Genomic DNA, 16,830 nt, shown 5'->3' on the forward strand with positions numbered 1-16,830 from the left:
CTGTATCTCAGCTGTATACCTTTAAGGGACATTAGGATGATGTCATCTTTTTGAAAAAAATATACTGCAGCAGTCTGCAGTAAAGGACAGCTTGTGGTTGTGGTTATTGAAAAAGTAATCGATGGAAGTTCTAGAGCACTATCAAAATACCATTCACGACTCTGCCAACGGCAGAATGTGACCCTGGCTTAAACCTATTTGAAACATTAGCATATGCAGAACAATAAATACATCTGTCAAATTTTGCATCGATCATGCGAGTTAATTTACATGAACGTCCCACCCACTTCCCAATTACGTCACAGAAGAAGACTCCGCAATGCTTGTTCACGGGCGCCGGACAAATGTTCTCTGCCACTATGCAGATTAGATAGGAAATTCTCTTGAACAACTTGAAATGACTTTAAAAATAGTTTTGTAGCAATAAATACAATATGGATAAAATATATCTTATGATATATGTTAAAATATCTCTTATGATTTCCTTAAAAAATACATGCAATCTAATATATCAAATGTTCTACTGCTTGAGCTCCTGTTCCTCTTATAGAATATTAGCTCAAAAGTATTGTGGCGCTCCTGCACTTAAATATAAACAGTACTGGCATTGTGTGCTCGATTGTATACATCTGTCAGTAATGGGTATGGTTGAAATAGCAGAATACACTAATTTGAAGGGGTGACCACATTTGTAGATATAATGTAGCACATGATAGACATATTACAACTAATCTCAGCTGTCACTATACGCTATTGTTGTCCATCGAGTTGGAACAATTGACAAGGTACAGTGTTTTAAAAGTAACAGGCCTTTGTGTGGAAACACAATTTAGTGAATTACAAATACTAATTGTGAGACTAAATGACATGGCAGCATATATGTATATTTTATTTGGTTAACAAAACAGGCATGATGTTAAAATAGGAACTAGGAAGTTATAAAGGTTTTAAAGTTATAGGCAGATCACACACCTTTGTAAACTCTGTATTTTCAAACATGAAGAGAAATTGGATTTACTTGAAGGTGTCCTCTTTTTAATGACACCACTGAGGTAACCATATAATAAACATATCACCTCTTTTTTTAATCAGAATCTCAATCCCACCTGAAGTCTTGCCCCACCATCTCATTGAATTTGATATTAAAAGGCAAATAAAAAAGTTCAAGAGCTGCTCAATGACTTCCATGTCTATCTTCACATGGGTTCTACCCTTGGACTTGCCCAGGCAGCGGGGCTGGCTGCTGCTCTCTTGTTTCTTCAGGCAAGGGAAGTCTTTGGTTCGGTTGAAGTGCTTGTCTGTGATGATGCGTTTGAGAACCAAGAAGTTCTAGATGCAGCCCAGCTACCCCGCCGGGTCTGTGATCAGCCGCTCACAAAGTGGATCTGGGGGAGGCGAATGTACTGCAGCCAGTTCTCTAGGTGGGCGGATGTACATCCCTACGCAGATAGCATTCTATGAGGTGTCTACCATAACCTGGCTTCGGTTATGGAAGGCCAACTCCTCGAAGGTGGGGTTGTCCGGCTTCATGGACAGAGTGTGTGTGTAGTCTGAGATGGCTCTGGTGACTGGGTTACGCACCACCCCAATCAGCTTGGTGTTGGGGGACATACTGGTGATGCATCAGGGAATATCTAAAAAATAAACAAACAAAACAGTACCGGCACCCAAAACGAGTACCGGCACGTATTTCAGTCCAAGCCAAGCGAGAGATGTGAATTGCTATCAGTTGGTCTTTCTGGACAACCCTCGGCTCTGGTCTCAAAAGTGGGCAGAAAGTGAGAACAAATGACTCTGCAAACCAAATAAGCATGTCTCTTTTATTATTACAACCCACTTAAGAACCAAGTGACCAAAATAACTTGGCCTTTTCCTGTCCCACCGACCTTACAGACATGAGTGATGTGATGGGACTTTGTACTTCAGGGAGAAGTTACAGGCTCTCAGGGGCCATTTCCAGCTAGGGGCCAAACCATGTTATTAAAGAGTACTTTCACCCTTCTCTCCTGCCAGCCACTTCCATCGTGACTGAGATTCTCATAAATAAGTGCTGTTTGAATGCTACAACCTCCTATATACTGTACAGTGTACATTCATTATTGATTACTTTTTCTTAACTCCCATTGTTGATTCAAGTGCTCAAGTGGAAACCACTCCTTTCTCGAATTTTATCATTATAATCTTTTGTGGGACTTCGTAGTTCAGTAATTAATATCTTCTAAAACAAATGAGAGTACCAGTCCACCAAGCTATGAGTTGACATTATACAGTAATGCTGAGTGATGAAGGAAAGCAAGTTGACCATAAGGCAGAAAGAGTGACATACAATGTGGGCTGCACATGGGAAAAGCTATATACACAAGGCTTGGATAACACTGCAGGGTGAAGGATACTCTGCCCACAATTGGAACAACCTTTCTTCTTTCCAGTCGCTTGCAATGTGCGTGTAGTAACAAGCCAGTGTAACTGCCAAAATGGAAGGCACTGGACTCTGAACTGAGGTCATTTTTGTCACATTATCAAGGTCCATACACATTTAGCCCAATCAGCTTTGAGTGTGAGGTCTATTGGTGTTGACAAGACAGTCAGGAGATGTCTTGTTCCAAGGCTGTAACATATAGCTACAGGGGGAAACCGTTCCCACAGAATTACCTTGGGGGAAGCCATTCTAGTCAGTTTCAGCACTCAGCAGAAATGGAGATGACCAGCAGTGCAAGGACATGAGATGAAAGAAGCAGACAGGTTATTAATGTCGATGCACAGTTCTTGTTTAGTGGTAGCTCTGATGCAGCAGCAAGGTCTGGTTAGTAAAGCTAGAGTACGTTGTGTTTTCTCCCTGTCAACCCCATACAATCCACAAAAGCTGAGCTAGCTCAGCTCAGGTGATCAAAGCGTACTTCTCAAGTGGCACAACTGAACAGCATTGGTAAAGCACAATAACGAAATCCTCTAAATGTGTTATGTGCAGCAAAGCGCATACAGTTGTTTGTGTTATTTAAGAAAAATTAGACATTGAGTGACATTAATTAGGGATACTGCGAGAATCTGTTTTTTATAGTCACCCATAGTCAGATGAACTCGTAGATACCATTTTTCGTATGCAAGTGTACCTGTAGACTTCTCGTCTTTGCACTAACTTTAGTTAGCATTGGCTCGTGAAACTAACTTCCTTCATACTGCATGCAGAGGTGCCATCCACGAATTCTTCTGACTGGGTCATAGCTGTTATTTTGTCCTAAAAATTAATATAAGCACAAATTACAGTAGTGGCGAAGTAAAACTGAATCTAGACTCTTTGTCATCTAAATAGGCAACCGCATGATTCATAAAATCCATTGATTGTTAAAGGAAATTAAATCCTAATAAAGACAGCTCAAAGTAGAGTATCAGAACTGTGCAGACTAATGAAATTATAGCTTACGCATACATTTATTACTCCTTTGTAATAAGCAAAAAAAAAGAAAAGACAAAAAAAGAACAACACCTGTCTCACTAAAAAGACAAGTTTGAAGGCCACAGAACATTTTCCCTTTGCTTGTCTTAAATAAATTGTTAAAAGGCAAACATAGTGCAAGAGGTAATGGTACAATTGGATGCTCAAAGTTGATGATGCAGATGTGACGCAGCATGATCCAGGACGAGCGGAGTGGGTCTATCCATTCTGAGAGGTCGGACAAACTGGTTGGCGTTTATTCAGTTATAACGTAATCAGTCCCTAAATCAAACACATTCACTGGAGGCAGCCAGGCTCCAACTGACTATCTTTACCACACTAGACAGAAAAGTATAGCCCATGAAGCATGACATTACCCCCCAGAATGGTTATCAAACTAAAAGCGAACAGAAATACACATGCCTTTTATTTTCCGGGCTGGCACTTCCTCTGTAATATAGAAGACTACTCTCTTTGATTGGTTGGGATGCCATCCTCTCCCAGTGTGTCAGTTAATTGTGTCCCCATGGCTGGCGTCTACGAAGTCTGTGAGCCAAGGACTGAGGCATCACCGTCTGGACTGAGGGCGGCTGGGCGGCCCTGCGCCAACACACTGGCAGTAACCGGGGGCAACTGTGCCACCTCGCTCACAAGGTTCTCATACTCACTGCTGTCCTCATCATCATCATCCTCCTCCTCCTCCTCCTCCTCCTCCTCCTCCTCCTCCTCTTGCCCTGCAGCCTGTCTGTCCAGGGAGTCAGAGCTGGATCCGTCTCCGTTCCCCAGGTAGGGCGTACTGGGGCTAGGAGCAGGGCTGGGGTTCAGACCCAGAGGACTGGGAGAAGGGTGGCCTGGAGAGCCCACAGCCTGGGGACGGGGAAGCAGCGCAGCACTGGTAGGGGAGGACAAGGAGGGGAGGAGCGAGTCATCCTGCAAGGAGTGGAGGTCTGCGTAGGAAGGGGGGTTTGCAGAGGGACCTAGCCGCTCGGGGGTAGATGGGGTGTGAAAGGCCACCCTGGACAGGAGGGAGGTCTCCGGGGGCTCAGAGTTCTCCTCAGGAGTAGGACGTTGCTCAGGGTTCTGCGCCTCCTGGAGTCCTAAAGTACAGGAATAAGGCTAAGATTAAACGGGAATTCAATGCAAAACTAAAAACGTCCTGGTTTGTTTTTGCTCCCCCCCATCTTAAGTAAAGAAATTGTATTTGCTTAATACCACGTAAAACACCTCCCCAGAATTGGTTACAGGGAATGGATAGTTGATTCAAGAATCAATGTCACGAGAGAATGAGATGGTCAGAGCAGTCAAATTCAAACCCAATTAAGTAACATACTTCTCTCCTCCTCCGCAGATTTTTGTTTCCTGAGAGCAATTTGCTGTTTGAGTTTGTTCACCTCCTCCTGGAATTTCTCTTTCACGCGTTCATTCTGCTCAACCTCTCCACATACAGCCTGAAAAAGTCAAGAAAAAGCTATCAAGAATCATATCACTATTTATCTAAAAAATATATATAAAAACGCAACATACAACAATTTCAAAGATTTTACTGAGTTACAGTTCATATAAGGAAATAAATACATTAGGCCCTAATCTATGGATTTCACATGACTGGGCAGGGGTGCAGCCAAAGGTAGGCCTGTGAGGACATAAGCCCACCCACTTGGGAGCCAGACCAACCTACTGGGGAACCAGCACCCAGCCAATCAGAATACATTTTTCCCCACAGAAGGGCTTTATTACAGACAGAAATACTCCTCTGCAAGTAATACATTTTAGAATAACGCTGTAATGTAAGTAAATGTGGAAAAATTCAAGGGGTCTGAATACTTTCTGAATGCACTGTAGCCATGGTGTCTACCAAAACACCACATTGCTGTTAATCCAAGTATAGATGTGACTTGAAGGGTATGAATAGAACATTTGCAGGCAGTCAACTCACTTGCACTCTATCTTGTAGTGCACCGTAGACTTGAAAAATTGTTCTGATATCCTTCATCACACCGTCTTTATCAAAGAATTCAGCCCTGTAAAACATACGGTACATCCCATTTCCATCAACACATAATTCTCAATACTGAAAAAGAAACTACTTGACAGGGCCTACATATGGGAGACACTCACCCGTGCTCTTTGATGACCTTGGCATAGTTGAGTGAGGTGTTGGGGACAGAGGAGACTTTGTATTCCTGCTGGCTGGTGGTGCCCAGGTTGGGGATGTGGAGGGTCACCCTTTGGTTGTACCTGCTGGGTGGAACCAGAGTTAGCCTGATAACACACTACAGGCAGTCTAGCCCAAAATACCCTTAAAGCTCAGACACACTGGTTGGATTGTCAAAAGTTAGCTTGCTGACAGTACTTAGCACCTCTGAACAGAGCGTCGGCAGTCAATATCTTTTGTGTTCACACAGCAAAGACCTTGGAAGTCGTTAGCCACTCAGCCTTGTTAAAATACTCCAAACCAGAAGGTGGCAGTAGTGTTGTTTGGCAATGCTAATCCATGCATATTGCTTATGTTCTAAATTCCAAACAATCTGTGCTAATGTTGCTATTTTGTAGAAAGCCCTTGTTGATACTAGCCAGACGGCCACAGCTAAATAACAAAGAAAGAAATGTAATTCAATCTCCATAATCCTGTACCGCCAGTGCCAGACCATAGCTAAATGTTTGGGGTAGCTGCCTCCCGATATGGAGACCGGAGTATGGGCTAGTGGGCGTGTGGAAAGGAAAGTGGTGGGCGTGTGGAAAGGAAAGTGGTGGGCGTGTGCAAAGGAAAGTGGTGGGCGTGTGGAAAGGAAAGTGGTGGGCGTGTGCAAAGGAAAGTGGTGGGCGTGTGCAAAGGAAAGTGGTGGGCGTGTGCAAAGGAAAGTGGTGGGCGTGTGCAAAGGAAAGTGGTGGGCGTGTGGAAAGGAAAGTGGTGGGCGTGTGGAAAGGAAAGTGGTGGGCGTGTGGAAAGGAAAGTGGTGGGCGTGTGCAAAGGAAAGTGGTGGGCGTGTGCAAAGGAAAGTGGTGGGCGTGTGCAAAGGAAAGTGGTGGGCGTGTGCAAAGGAAAGTGGTGGGCGTGTGGAAAGGAAAGTGGTGGGCGTGTGGAAAGGAAAGTGGTGGGCGTGTGGAAAGGAGTGGGCGTGTGGAAAGGAAAGTGGTGGGCGTGTGGAAAGGAGTGGGCGTGTGGAAAGGAAATTGGTGGGCGTGTGGAAAGGAAAGTGGTGGGCGTGTGGAAAGGAAAGTGGTGGGCGTGTGGAAAGGAGTGGGCGTGTGGAAAGGAAAGTGGTGGGCGTGTGGAAAGGAGTGGGCGTGTGGAAAGGAAAGTGGTGGGCGTGTGGAAAGGAAAGGGGTGGGCGTGTGGAAAGGAAATGGGTGGGCGTGTGGAAAGGAAAGGGGTGGGCGTGTGGAAAGGAAAGGGGTGGGCGTGTGGAAAGGAAAGGAGTGGGCGTGTGGAAAGGAAAGGAGTGGGCGTGTGGAAAGGAAAGGTTTTTCCTAGCCACTGTGCTTCTACACCTGCATTGCTTGCTGTTTGGGGTTTTAGGCTGGGTTTCTGTACAGCACTTTGAGATATCAGCTGATGTACGAAGGGCTATATAAATAAATTTGATTTGAAATTTGATTTGAGTGGGCGTGTGGAAAGGAAAGGAGTGGGAGTGTGGAAAGGAAAGTGGTGGGCGTGTGGAAAGGAGTGGGCGTGTGGAAAGGAAAGTGGTGGGCGTGTGGAAAGGAGTGGGGTGTGGAAAGGAAAGTGGTGGGCATGTGGAAAGGAGTGGGCGTGTGGAAAGGAAAGTGGTGGGCGTGTGGAAAGGAGTGGGCGTGTGGAAAGGAAAGTGGTGGGCGTGTGGAAAGGAAAGGGGTGGGCGTGTGGAAAGGAAAGGGGTGGGCGTGTGGAAAGGAAAGGGGTGGGCGTGTGGAAAGGAAAGGGGTGGGCGTGTGGAAAGGAAAGGGGTGGGCGTGTGGAAAGGAAAGGAGTGGGCGTGTGGAAAGGAAAGGAGTGGGCGTGTGGAAAGGAAAGGAGTGGGCGTGTGGAAAGGAAAGGAGTGGGCGTGTGGAAAGGAAAGGAGTGGGCGTGTGGAAAGGAAAGGAGTGGGCGTGTGGAAAGGAAAGGAGTGGGCGTGTGGAAAGGAAAGAGGTGGGCGTGTGGAAAGGAAAGTGGTGGGCGCGTGGAAAGGAGTGGGCGTGTGGAAAGGAGTGGGCGCGTGGAAAGGAGTGGGCGCGTGGAAAGGAAAGTGGTGGGCGTGTGGAAAGGAGTGGGCGCGTGGAAAGGAAAGTGGTGGGCGTGTGGAAAGGAGTGGGCGTGTGGAAAGGAAAGTGGTGGGCGTGTGGAAAGGAGTGGGCGCGTGGAAAGGAAAGTGGTGGGCGTGTTGAAAGGAAAGTGGTGGGCATGATGAAAGGAAAGTGGTGGGCATGATGAAAGGAAAGTGGTGGGCGTGTGGAAAGGAAAGTGGTGGGCGTATTGAAAGGAAAGTGGTGGGCGTGTGGAAAGGAAAGTGGTGGGCGTGTGGAAAGGAAAGTGGTGGGCGTATTGAAAGGAAAGTGGTGGGCCTATTGAAAGGAAAGTGGTGGGCGTGTGGAAAGGAGTGGTTGTGTTGAAAGGAAAGTAGTGGGCGTGTGGAAAGGAGTGGGCGTGTGAAGAGGAGTGGGCGTGTTGAAAGGAAAGTGGTGGGCGTGTTGAAAGGAGAGTGGTGGGCGTGTGGAAAGGAGTGGGCGTGTTGAAAGGAAAGTGGTGGGCGTGTGGAGGAGTGGGTGTGTTGAAAGGAAAGTAATGGGCGTGTGAAAAGGAGTGGGCGTGTTGAAAGGAAAGTGGTGGGCGTGTTGAAAGGAAAGTGGTGGGCGTGTTGAAAGGAAAGTGGTGGGCGTGTTGAAAGGAAAGTGGTGGGCGTGTTGAAAGGAAAGTGGTGGGCGTGTTGAAAGGAAAGTGGTGGGCGTGTTGAAAGGAAAGTGGTGGGCGAGTTGAAAGGAAAGTGGTGGGCGAGTTGAAAGGAAAGTGGTGGGCGAGTTGAAAGGAAAGTGGTGGGCGTGTTGAAAGGAAAGTGGTGGGCGTGTTGAAAGGAAAGTGGTGGGCGTGTTGAAAGGAAAGTGGTGGGCGTGTTGAAAGGAAAGTGGTGGGCGTGTTGAAAGGAAAGTGGTGGGCGTGTTGAAAGGAAAGTGGTGGGCGTGTTGAAAGGAAAGTGGTGGGCGTGTTGAAAGGAAAGTGGTGGGCGTGTTGAAAGGAAAGTGGTGGGCGTGTGGAAAGGAGTGGGCGTGTTGATAGGAAAGGAGTGGGCGTGTGAAAAGGAGTGGGCGTGTTGAAAGGAAAGTGGTGGGCGTGTTGAAAGGAAAGGAGTGGGCGTGTTGAAAGGAAAGTGGTGGGCGTGTTGAAAGGAAAGTGGTGGGCGTGTTGAAAGGAAAGTGGTGGGCGTGTTGAAAGGAAAGTGGTGGGCGTGTGGAAAGGAGTGGGCGTGTTGATAGGAAAGTAATGGGCGTGTGGAAAGGAGTGGGCGTGTGAAAAGGAGTGGGCGTGTTGAAAGGAAAGTGGTGGGCGTGTTGAAAGGAAAGTGGTGGGCGTGTTGAAAGGAAAGTGGTGGGCGTGTTGAAAGGAAAGTGGTGGGCGTGTTGAAAGGAAAGTGGTGGGCGTGTTGAAAGGAAAGTGGTGGGCGTGTTGAAAGGAAAGTGGTGGGCGTGTTGAAAGGAAAGTGGTGGGCGTGTTGAAAGGAAAGTGGTGGGCTTGTTGAAAGGAAAGTGGTGGGCGTGTTGAAAGGAAAGTGGTGGGCGTGTTGAAAGGAAAGTGGTGGGCATGTGGAAAGGAGTGGGCGTGTTGATAGGAAAGTAATGGGCGTGTGGAAAGGAGTGGGCGTGTGAAAAGGAGTGGGCGTGTTGAAAGGAAAGTGGTGGGCGTGTTGAAAGGAAAGGAGTGGGCGTGTTGAAAGGAAAGTGGTGGGCGTGTTGAAAGGAAAGTGGTGGGCGTGTTGAAAGGAAAGTGGTGGGCGTGTTGAAAGGAAAGTGGTGGGCGTGTTGAAAGGAAAGTGGTGGGCGTGTTGAAAGGAAAGTGGTGGGCGTGTGGAAAGGAAAGTGGTGGGCGTGTGGAAAGGAGTGGGCGTGTGGATCCCCATATATATAAAATCAATCTGCATAATTAATGCTGATCTACCCCCCCCCTACACACCTACTCATTCAAGGGTTTTTCTTTATTTTTACTATTTTCAACATTTTAGAATATTAGTGAAGACATCAAAACTATGAAATAACACATATGGAATCATGTCGTAACCAAAAAAGTATTAAACAAATAAAAATATATTTTAAATTTGAGAATCTTCAAAGTAGCCACCCGTTGCCTTGATGACAGCTTTGCACATAGTTCCATAGGGCGACGCACAATTGGCCCACCGATATCGTCTGGGTTAGGGGAGGGTTTGGCCAGTTGGGGCTCTCCTTGGCTCATCACGGTCTAGCAACTCCTTGTGGCGGGCCGTGCGGCTGAAGGCTGACCTCGGTCGTCAGTTAAACAATTTTTCCTCTGACACATTGGCGCTGCTGGCTTCCGGGTTAAGTGGGCGGGTGTTAAGAAGTGTGGTTTAGGGGGTCATTTGATTAATAGTTCAGCAGTCTTACGGCTTGGGGGTAGAAGTTGTTAAAGAACCTTTTGGTCCTAGACATTTTTTGGTGCATTTTTCCCTATATTCCATCCTGTTCGCTTTATTTTTATAATATATTACACTTGATCTTTCTTAAATAGGTTCCTCCAAAATGGGTGTACTCTGTTGCTTCATGTGTTGTATGTGTGTTCTTACTGTGACCGTCTGTGATACTTGCTACTAGGAAGCTACTTCACACGCCTTTGCCGGACAGTAGTGCTTGTCAAGTGGGAGCGAAGGGCAATGTCCCGGTGTTGTTGCCTTTCATGCCCTCCCCATTGAGTAGTAAACTTTATGTACGCTATATAGCAGGGCTGCCCAAGCCTCTTCCTGGAGATCTACCGTCCTGTGGGTTTTCAGTCCAACCCTAATTTAACACACCCGATTCTACTAATTAGCTGCTCAACAAGACCTTAAGTAGTTGAATCAGAACTGCTAAATTAGGGTTGGACTGAAAACCTACAGGACAGTAGATCTCCAGGAAGAGGGTTTGGCAGCCCCGCTATTCAGTATGTTTCAATCATATTGGGCTGTAACTACCCATACTTGAAATGTTTAGCTAGCTAGCTAAAATTAGCATATTCACTAGCTAGCACAAGCAGCCAACACAGGCAGCCGTTCCATGGAAATGGATTATAATATAAATCCTACAGTGGTTAGCTAGCTTGGAAGACGTATAAAGTGTTGTATGCATTGTGTCTGTGCACTTAGCTAGCTACCATCCCATAGCCTAAATTGTAAATGAAGTGTGACTGGCTCATCTGTGGATTTAGCCTACGGAGAAAATGCCCAAATTATTATGATGTTGTTGTTTTTTTGTGGGGGGTTGGGGGCTCCCCCACATGGGGGTTTGTGTTCTCTGATTGGCTCAAAGTCAAGTTGTTGGCCACTGACGAGCATTGTGATTCTATAAGTAGAATCGGAATGTTCGTCACTACCAGGTCGGCATGCAGCAGGTACCGCTCGTTCTAGCAAGAGAAGGAACAGCCTCCCACTGTGATAAGTACCGATCGGCAGTGAGATTCTCAGTATGTTTCATGCTTCACCCATTGATGGCTGGTCCCCTTTAACTTGTATGTAGAGCAGCAAAATTTTACTACGTTGCTTTGATTGATACTCAGATCCAATGGATCTTGTTGAGAGTTCAGAAGCTGTAAAAATCTGCTGATGTAGGGTGCCACCCACACACACACACACACACAATCCCTCCAGGCCTCGAGCAACCCACTCTGAGCCCTCAAGCCACGGACAGAGAAGCATTTAAGTACCCCAGTTTGAGTCCAACACACAAGCCTTTAATCCCTACTGACAGACCTCCCGCTGGGCAGTCCATCTGACCCTACATATAGAATGGCCAGACCATAAATAGTTGTTTAATCCATGTGTGATTTATCTGAACGGTCATTCTATAAATGATATGCCTATGCACCCGAGGTGCTTCCACAACTAGCAACCATTAAGGCTCAAAGGCGAGGCCACTAGTGTTCTCCTCCTCTGTGGATTCTGTGCCACTGACAACAGCTGTGTCCTTCTGTTGCCTCAGTAGGAGGGGAAAATTAAGGGCCACTTTCAAATTACAGATTCAGATTTTAGTTTCCCCTTGTGAGGACAGTGAGTCAGTTCAAAAAACTAAATTATTATTCATTCCAAGCTGGCACCTCTTGCAGACTGAAGGCAACAAAGCTGCACTTGATGGACCCGAGCTCTGATTCGCCTCCCACACACAATGACCTGGCTGCATAGGGTGAGCAACAGTGTGGGAATGAACACAGAGGAGGGAGGCTCAACAGTCAACTTCATGAACAGTGTTGGTCTGTATGTGTGGATTGTTCAGCATCGCCAATATATGCACCAGCCTGTTTGTGCATGCTGTTTGGTACAGTGTGCATATAGCTGTGCGTGGGTAGTCCTACCTGCGGTTGGGTCTGAACAGCACATACTCCAGTGCGTGTGTGGAGTTGTTAGCTGTGGAGATGAAGCTGAAGAGGAGGAAGACTAGGTCGGGCACGCCCAGGAGCTGGGTCAGCTGCTTGTGGATGATCTGTTCCCTGAACGACATCTGCTGCTGCGTGTTCCTCCTGAACCTGTACCAGCCGATGACATTCTACACGGGGGGGGGGGGGGGGGGGGGTGGGGGGGGGGGGGTCAAGTATAAGAGGGTCATTAAGAAGATGCACAGACAGTGTTTAAGCTACATGTACAGACTGATCGCTAGATACTCCTGTTCAATAATGCTACTAATGCACATACAAATAGGCCTATAATAAAATACTCACTTTGTGTCTATCTTTAAGAATTCTGTTAAGATTCTCATCATTGACTTTTCCAGCATAATCATAAAAGCTGGTGGGGAGATAAAAAATAAAAAAATCAATTTCCACACAGTAGGTCTGCATTACTCAAGACTTCTGGTGGGGTGGGGCCACCTGCTGTTCACTGACAATTACATCCCTAATTTGTTGAATGAAAGTACTGTACGGTATTTGGCCTAGAAAGTGCATGATCAAGACAAAGCTTGCTCTCAGATTGGATAATACATTTATGAAATATATCAGTAGTCTAGGCTAATTATATTTGAGCCCATAACTTTAGTTTGCACATAAACCAAGCAGTCATTTGAAAAACAGTTTTATGAAAAATAATGTCACAAAATGTCTAAGGACAACAAATTCCATAGAATTTTAAATAACATAAAATCTTACCTAAATAGCTGTGCACAAGGTTCATGATTATGGACTTCTGTTTTTAAAAAGAACACAGCAAATACATGGTTATTAAACATATATATAATGTTAGTCTATTGCATCCTACCGCTTTAAAAGGTGTAATCTGCAGTTTGAACAATAAAGTGGCCACACCGCCAACGATTTCGTAAACAGCGGAGGGGGCTGGAGAAATGTAACCACTCTCAGACTCATGGACAGAGCTATGGATACATGGACTGGCCATCCATGATATGAACATTATAGTTTTAACCATGTTTTGAGGCTATACAGGGTTTGTTTGTTAACAATGTACAATTAAACAAAGGAGTAAACAAGCTCATATTTTGGGTTCTGATGGGTACGAAAGTTGAACTAAGGTTATGAGACATAAGTCAATAAGTATATATCATGAATTTAAACATCTGAAAATGGATGTAGCAACAGCAGATTGTCCCTTTTTTTATCGTTGAGACAACTACAATTCTAAGACTTTAGCCTACAGTCTATTGTGTATAAATCCCATTTCCCAGAGACTAGCTACATAATATATTGAACAGCTGCTGTGAAGGACCCACTATAAGCAGAAAAAACTATGAGACACTCCTTTTAATCTGAAACCTGACAGTCCAGTTTGACAGAATTCTACAGTAGCACGGAGCATATTCAGTCAAGACAAGCCTGGAAACAAATAGGTCCGTTTCTTTGAGTTGAGTTCCCACATGTCAAAGAGTTAGGCTATCCGAGGCCTAGCTCTCGAAAACCCTTTTTCTCCGTATGTTTTCAGCAGTTACATTTGCCCATATTTGGCTTCATGTGAACTACAATACCAACACTGTTTTGACGTTTAGAAAAGTTGGTTTTCAAAATATGCTGATATGCCCATTATCTTTCATTTCTGCGAGAAATAATCTTTCAAATAAAAAAATAAACACATACTGTAGCAGTTTTGCACAGATCAACAAGCTCTGTGTGCCTCCAGTTGATAAACTAGACTTCCTTCCCAGTTAGCTTACACACATTTCAGAGCACGCTAGATAACTAATTAGCCCAGGTGGCCACCTACATCTTCAGTCTGTCTTCCGTAAACAAGCGATGTAACATGGAGATTTGGCCGTGTCGGAACACTAACCCAACCCTATAAAAAGGTGTGTATTAAGTTAAAGCTGCACTATGCAGAAATCGCTCCACCATTTCCTGGTTGCTAAAATTCAAATAGTTTGCCTAATTTCAGTTAATGTGACAAAACAAGCAAGTATAGTGTAGAGAATCATTGTATCATCTAAACTGCGGTGAAATATATTTTCCATAACCAAAAATATTGTATTTTCAGCCGTTTGAAATAAAAGATACAAAAATAAAACTTAAGAATGGAAAGTATAGAAATAGTGCAGATCTACCACTTCTTAGACTTGCGTTCAACGAGAATGACAGATTTATAACTCATTTCTTTGTAAATTTAGTCAGCTCACCCAAAAAGTTCAATATTCCAGATTTAACATCGTGTTTTTTGAAAATGATTTCTTGCTGATACGAATGATATGTTCCTTATGTTTCCAAAAACGCACCGCAAGTGATGCATATTAATTTGTTGAGCAAGCGTTGGGGCTCTTAACAAAACTCCCCTGGTTAGAATATACTACTGTCAATAGGTGCTAAAGCAGTTCACTTCTATGAATGGGGAATCCAAGGTCTTACCTACTACTTGGAGGAGTTCAGCACTGCTGATCTGTGTATCACTGATGCTGACAGTTTCCTCTTGCCTTACTTCTCCTAAAAGGAAGCCCTCCTGTAGGAACAAAAAGTTGTTTCTAATGACAAAACGTGGCAGAAAGGCAACTACTAATACTACAATTATACAACAAATACTGTTTGAGGCCTGACACTTATCAAGCTCTGGCTACAGACAGTCAAATCAAGTCATGTGTCAAATGTCAGGTGAAACAGCAGCATCGACTCTCAACTGTTTGCTAACAGGTGTCTATCCAGTTTTCTATCAAATGGTAAACAAAAACTGTTGTGGCTTGAATGCACGCTGATTGACTTGATTATTGTTTATAAGCTTATCAGAATTCACATCCTAGTTGTCCAACAAACTTGCTAGCTAGCTCGCGAGACGTGGTGACAGTGCTAGCAAATTACTTCACAATACTTTACAGAAAAAATAATATAACACTTAGCAAGATATGTTGCACATTAGCTAGCTAGCTAACATAGAGCGGAAAAACAAAAAATCTCAGCTCTACCTTTCTGATGACATAACCAATGCAACTGTGCCATCTGTGACAACGTTAGCCAGCTAGCTAATTTGTAATTTTTAATGTGCATAATGTGATGCAATTGCACATTTTCGTAATATTGTTAGCCAAGTAACTAGCTAGCTACATATTACTACATCAGTGTTGTAAAGTCGAAACCACTGAAAGTCCACCCTAAGTATTACAGAGTAGTTAGCAAATGTCTTGCTGTAGTGATGGCACGTAGCTAGCTAACTACTAGCGAACGTTAGCTAGCAACAGGAAGATGACACTGGGAAACCCACTGAGTTTATGCCCGAGAATAAAGTCCAAATATACACCCAAGTTGCAATTAAACAAATGTATGCACTCTCTCCTAATTCATTCAAATGTCCCCGGTACTTACATGATCAGAGTTGCTGTTAGCGCTGTGATAACACACAGAACTAAAAGTATAGCTCGAAATGGAAGCCGCCATGATGGAAACATCCCCATCTATCCCACCACCCACTGCGTTTGCACGCACGCTCCTCTCGGCGTAAACATCCTGGGGAACTTCTCTTTGGGTGTATGATTTGGTGTGTATTATTATACCGATAGCGCAGATAGCTTACTTTACGCGGACTAACTATTCATCTAATTTAAAACATACTAATATGTGCACATGAAAGTTGATGAATACGTTGTCATTGTGAATGCGTTTGTTACTTTGATAGTTTTAGTTTATACAGTATTTTTTTTAACTGGGATGATGCGTACCAGAGGGAATTACAGATATTTAAAGACATTAGAGACGTGAGATAAGGTATAGTCATTATGTGTATAAATTGTTATGTGCAGCCCTATCAACTTTGGATCGGGTTTTTTTCAGAAGGGTTGAACATTAATTTGCCTACAAACCTTTACGTTAATTTTGCCTGCAACACTTTGCACCGGTGAACTACCTACTACAGTATCCAGCTACAAAGGACACATTATGGCCACAAAGTTGCTACAGTTGTCATTGTTCTGTACTGTGCCCCATCTCTATTTCCCAAGGTTTCGAGAAGAGAGTATGGACCGTGTGCTGCGGGTGGATGGAAAAAGAGGAAAACACAGAAATCTCTGTCATACTTAATATTGGTGAGGGGAAGGGCATCCTCTTAATTGAGCTGGTAGGCTTTGAAATACAATTTGAAGGTGTGTAATTACTATGATGTAAAAATGCCAATTAGGCCTACACACCTGTAGCATATATGACAACATTAGCTCGTACCTTTGCATGACATGTTCTTTATGCATTCAGATTTTCCACAGGAATAGATACTTCTGTAGCCTCTGTAGAACTTCAATAAATGTACTGCAGACAGAAGACTTGTCTAATGTGGAAGTCAAGGTAAGTCCTACCTGCTGTGTGTGTAGAAATGCTAATCACTACTGTAACAACATTGTATTAACTGCTGTTTCACAGTACAGTAGCAGGCTAATAGCTTTGTTATCACATAGTAATGGAGTTGAGCGGTTTTCAATAAAAAAAATAAACTTTTTAGTGTTTTAGTCGTGTGTATACCGGCAATTGTACTGTGCATGGTTACAGCAGATGGTATACTTAACAGTTGGTGGCACTATTGGACTGTATTGTGCATAGACCTATGGAACAGCTACTGCAGATGTTCAGCCAAGGTGAGCGAACCGTCGGAGACACTCCTGGAATGTTCTGAGTGGAACATTGAATTACAGGGGCCTCACTACCAAAATCCCAAAGTATCCCTTTAAGCACAACAAATTCATAACATTTTGAATAAATTGCATTCGTAACATACACCAATTGCAAAATATATATATATTTTTTATAGCACACAAACAACAGGGACCACTTTGGG

At 44.4% G+C, this 16,830-nt stretch overlaps 1 protein-coding gene across 2 annotated transcripts; it reads right to left on the reverse strand.

Moving 5' to 3' along the window:
• Positions 1-1,806: 1,806 nt before the first annotated feature.
• Positions 1,807-15,518, reverse strand: LOC110529412 (BRISC complex subunit Abraxas 2). Of its 2 annotated transcripts, XM_021611577.2 has the most exons (9): positions 15,375-15,518; positions 14,430-14,520; positions 12,732-12,768; positions 12,306-12,372; positions 11,943-12,133; positions 5,552-5,671; positions 5,370-5,454; positions 4,764-4,881; positions 1,807-4,530 (listed from the first exon to the last, which is right to left on the reverse strand). In XM_021611577.2, exons 1-9 carry the CDS (start codon positions 15,444-15,446, stop codon positions 3,971-3,973), a joined length of 1,341 nt encoding a protein of 446 aa, XP_021467252.2. In that variant the 5' UTR covers positions 15,447-15,518; the 3' UTR covers positions 1,807-3,970. The 2 variants fall into 2 exon arrangements, with proteins under 2 accessions (XP_021467252.2, XP_036841270.1); XM_036985375.1 differs by lacking the exons at positions 12,306-12,372; positions 15,375-15,518 and having other exon boundaries at positions 5,552-5,674.
• Positions 15,519-16,830: the final 1,312 nt, after the last annotated feature.

Source organism: Oncorhynchus mykiss, chromosome 1 (assembly GCF_013265735.2).
Source record: "Oncorhynchus mykiss isolate Arlee chromosome 1, USDA_OmykA_1.1, whole genome shotgun sequence".
Taxonomy (NCBI): domain Eukaryota; kingdom Metazoa; phylum Chordata; class Actinopteri; order Salmoniformes; family Salmonidae; genus Oncorhynchus; species Oncorhynchus mykiss.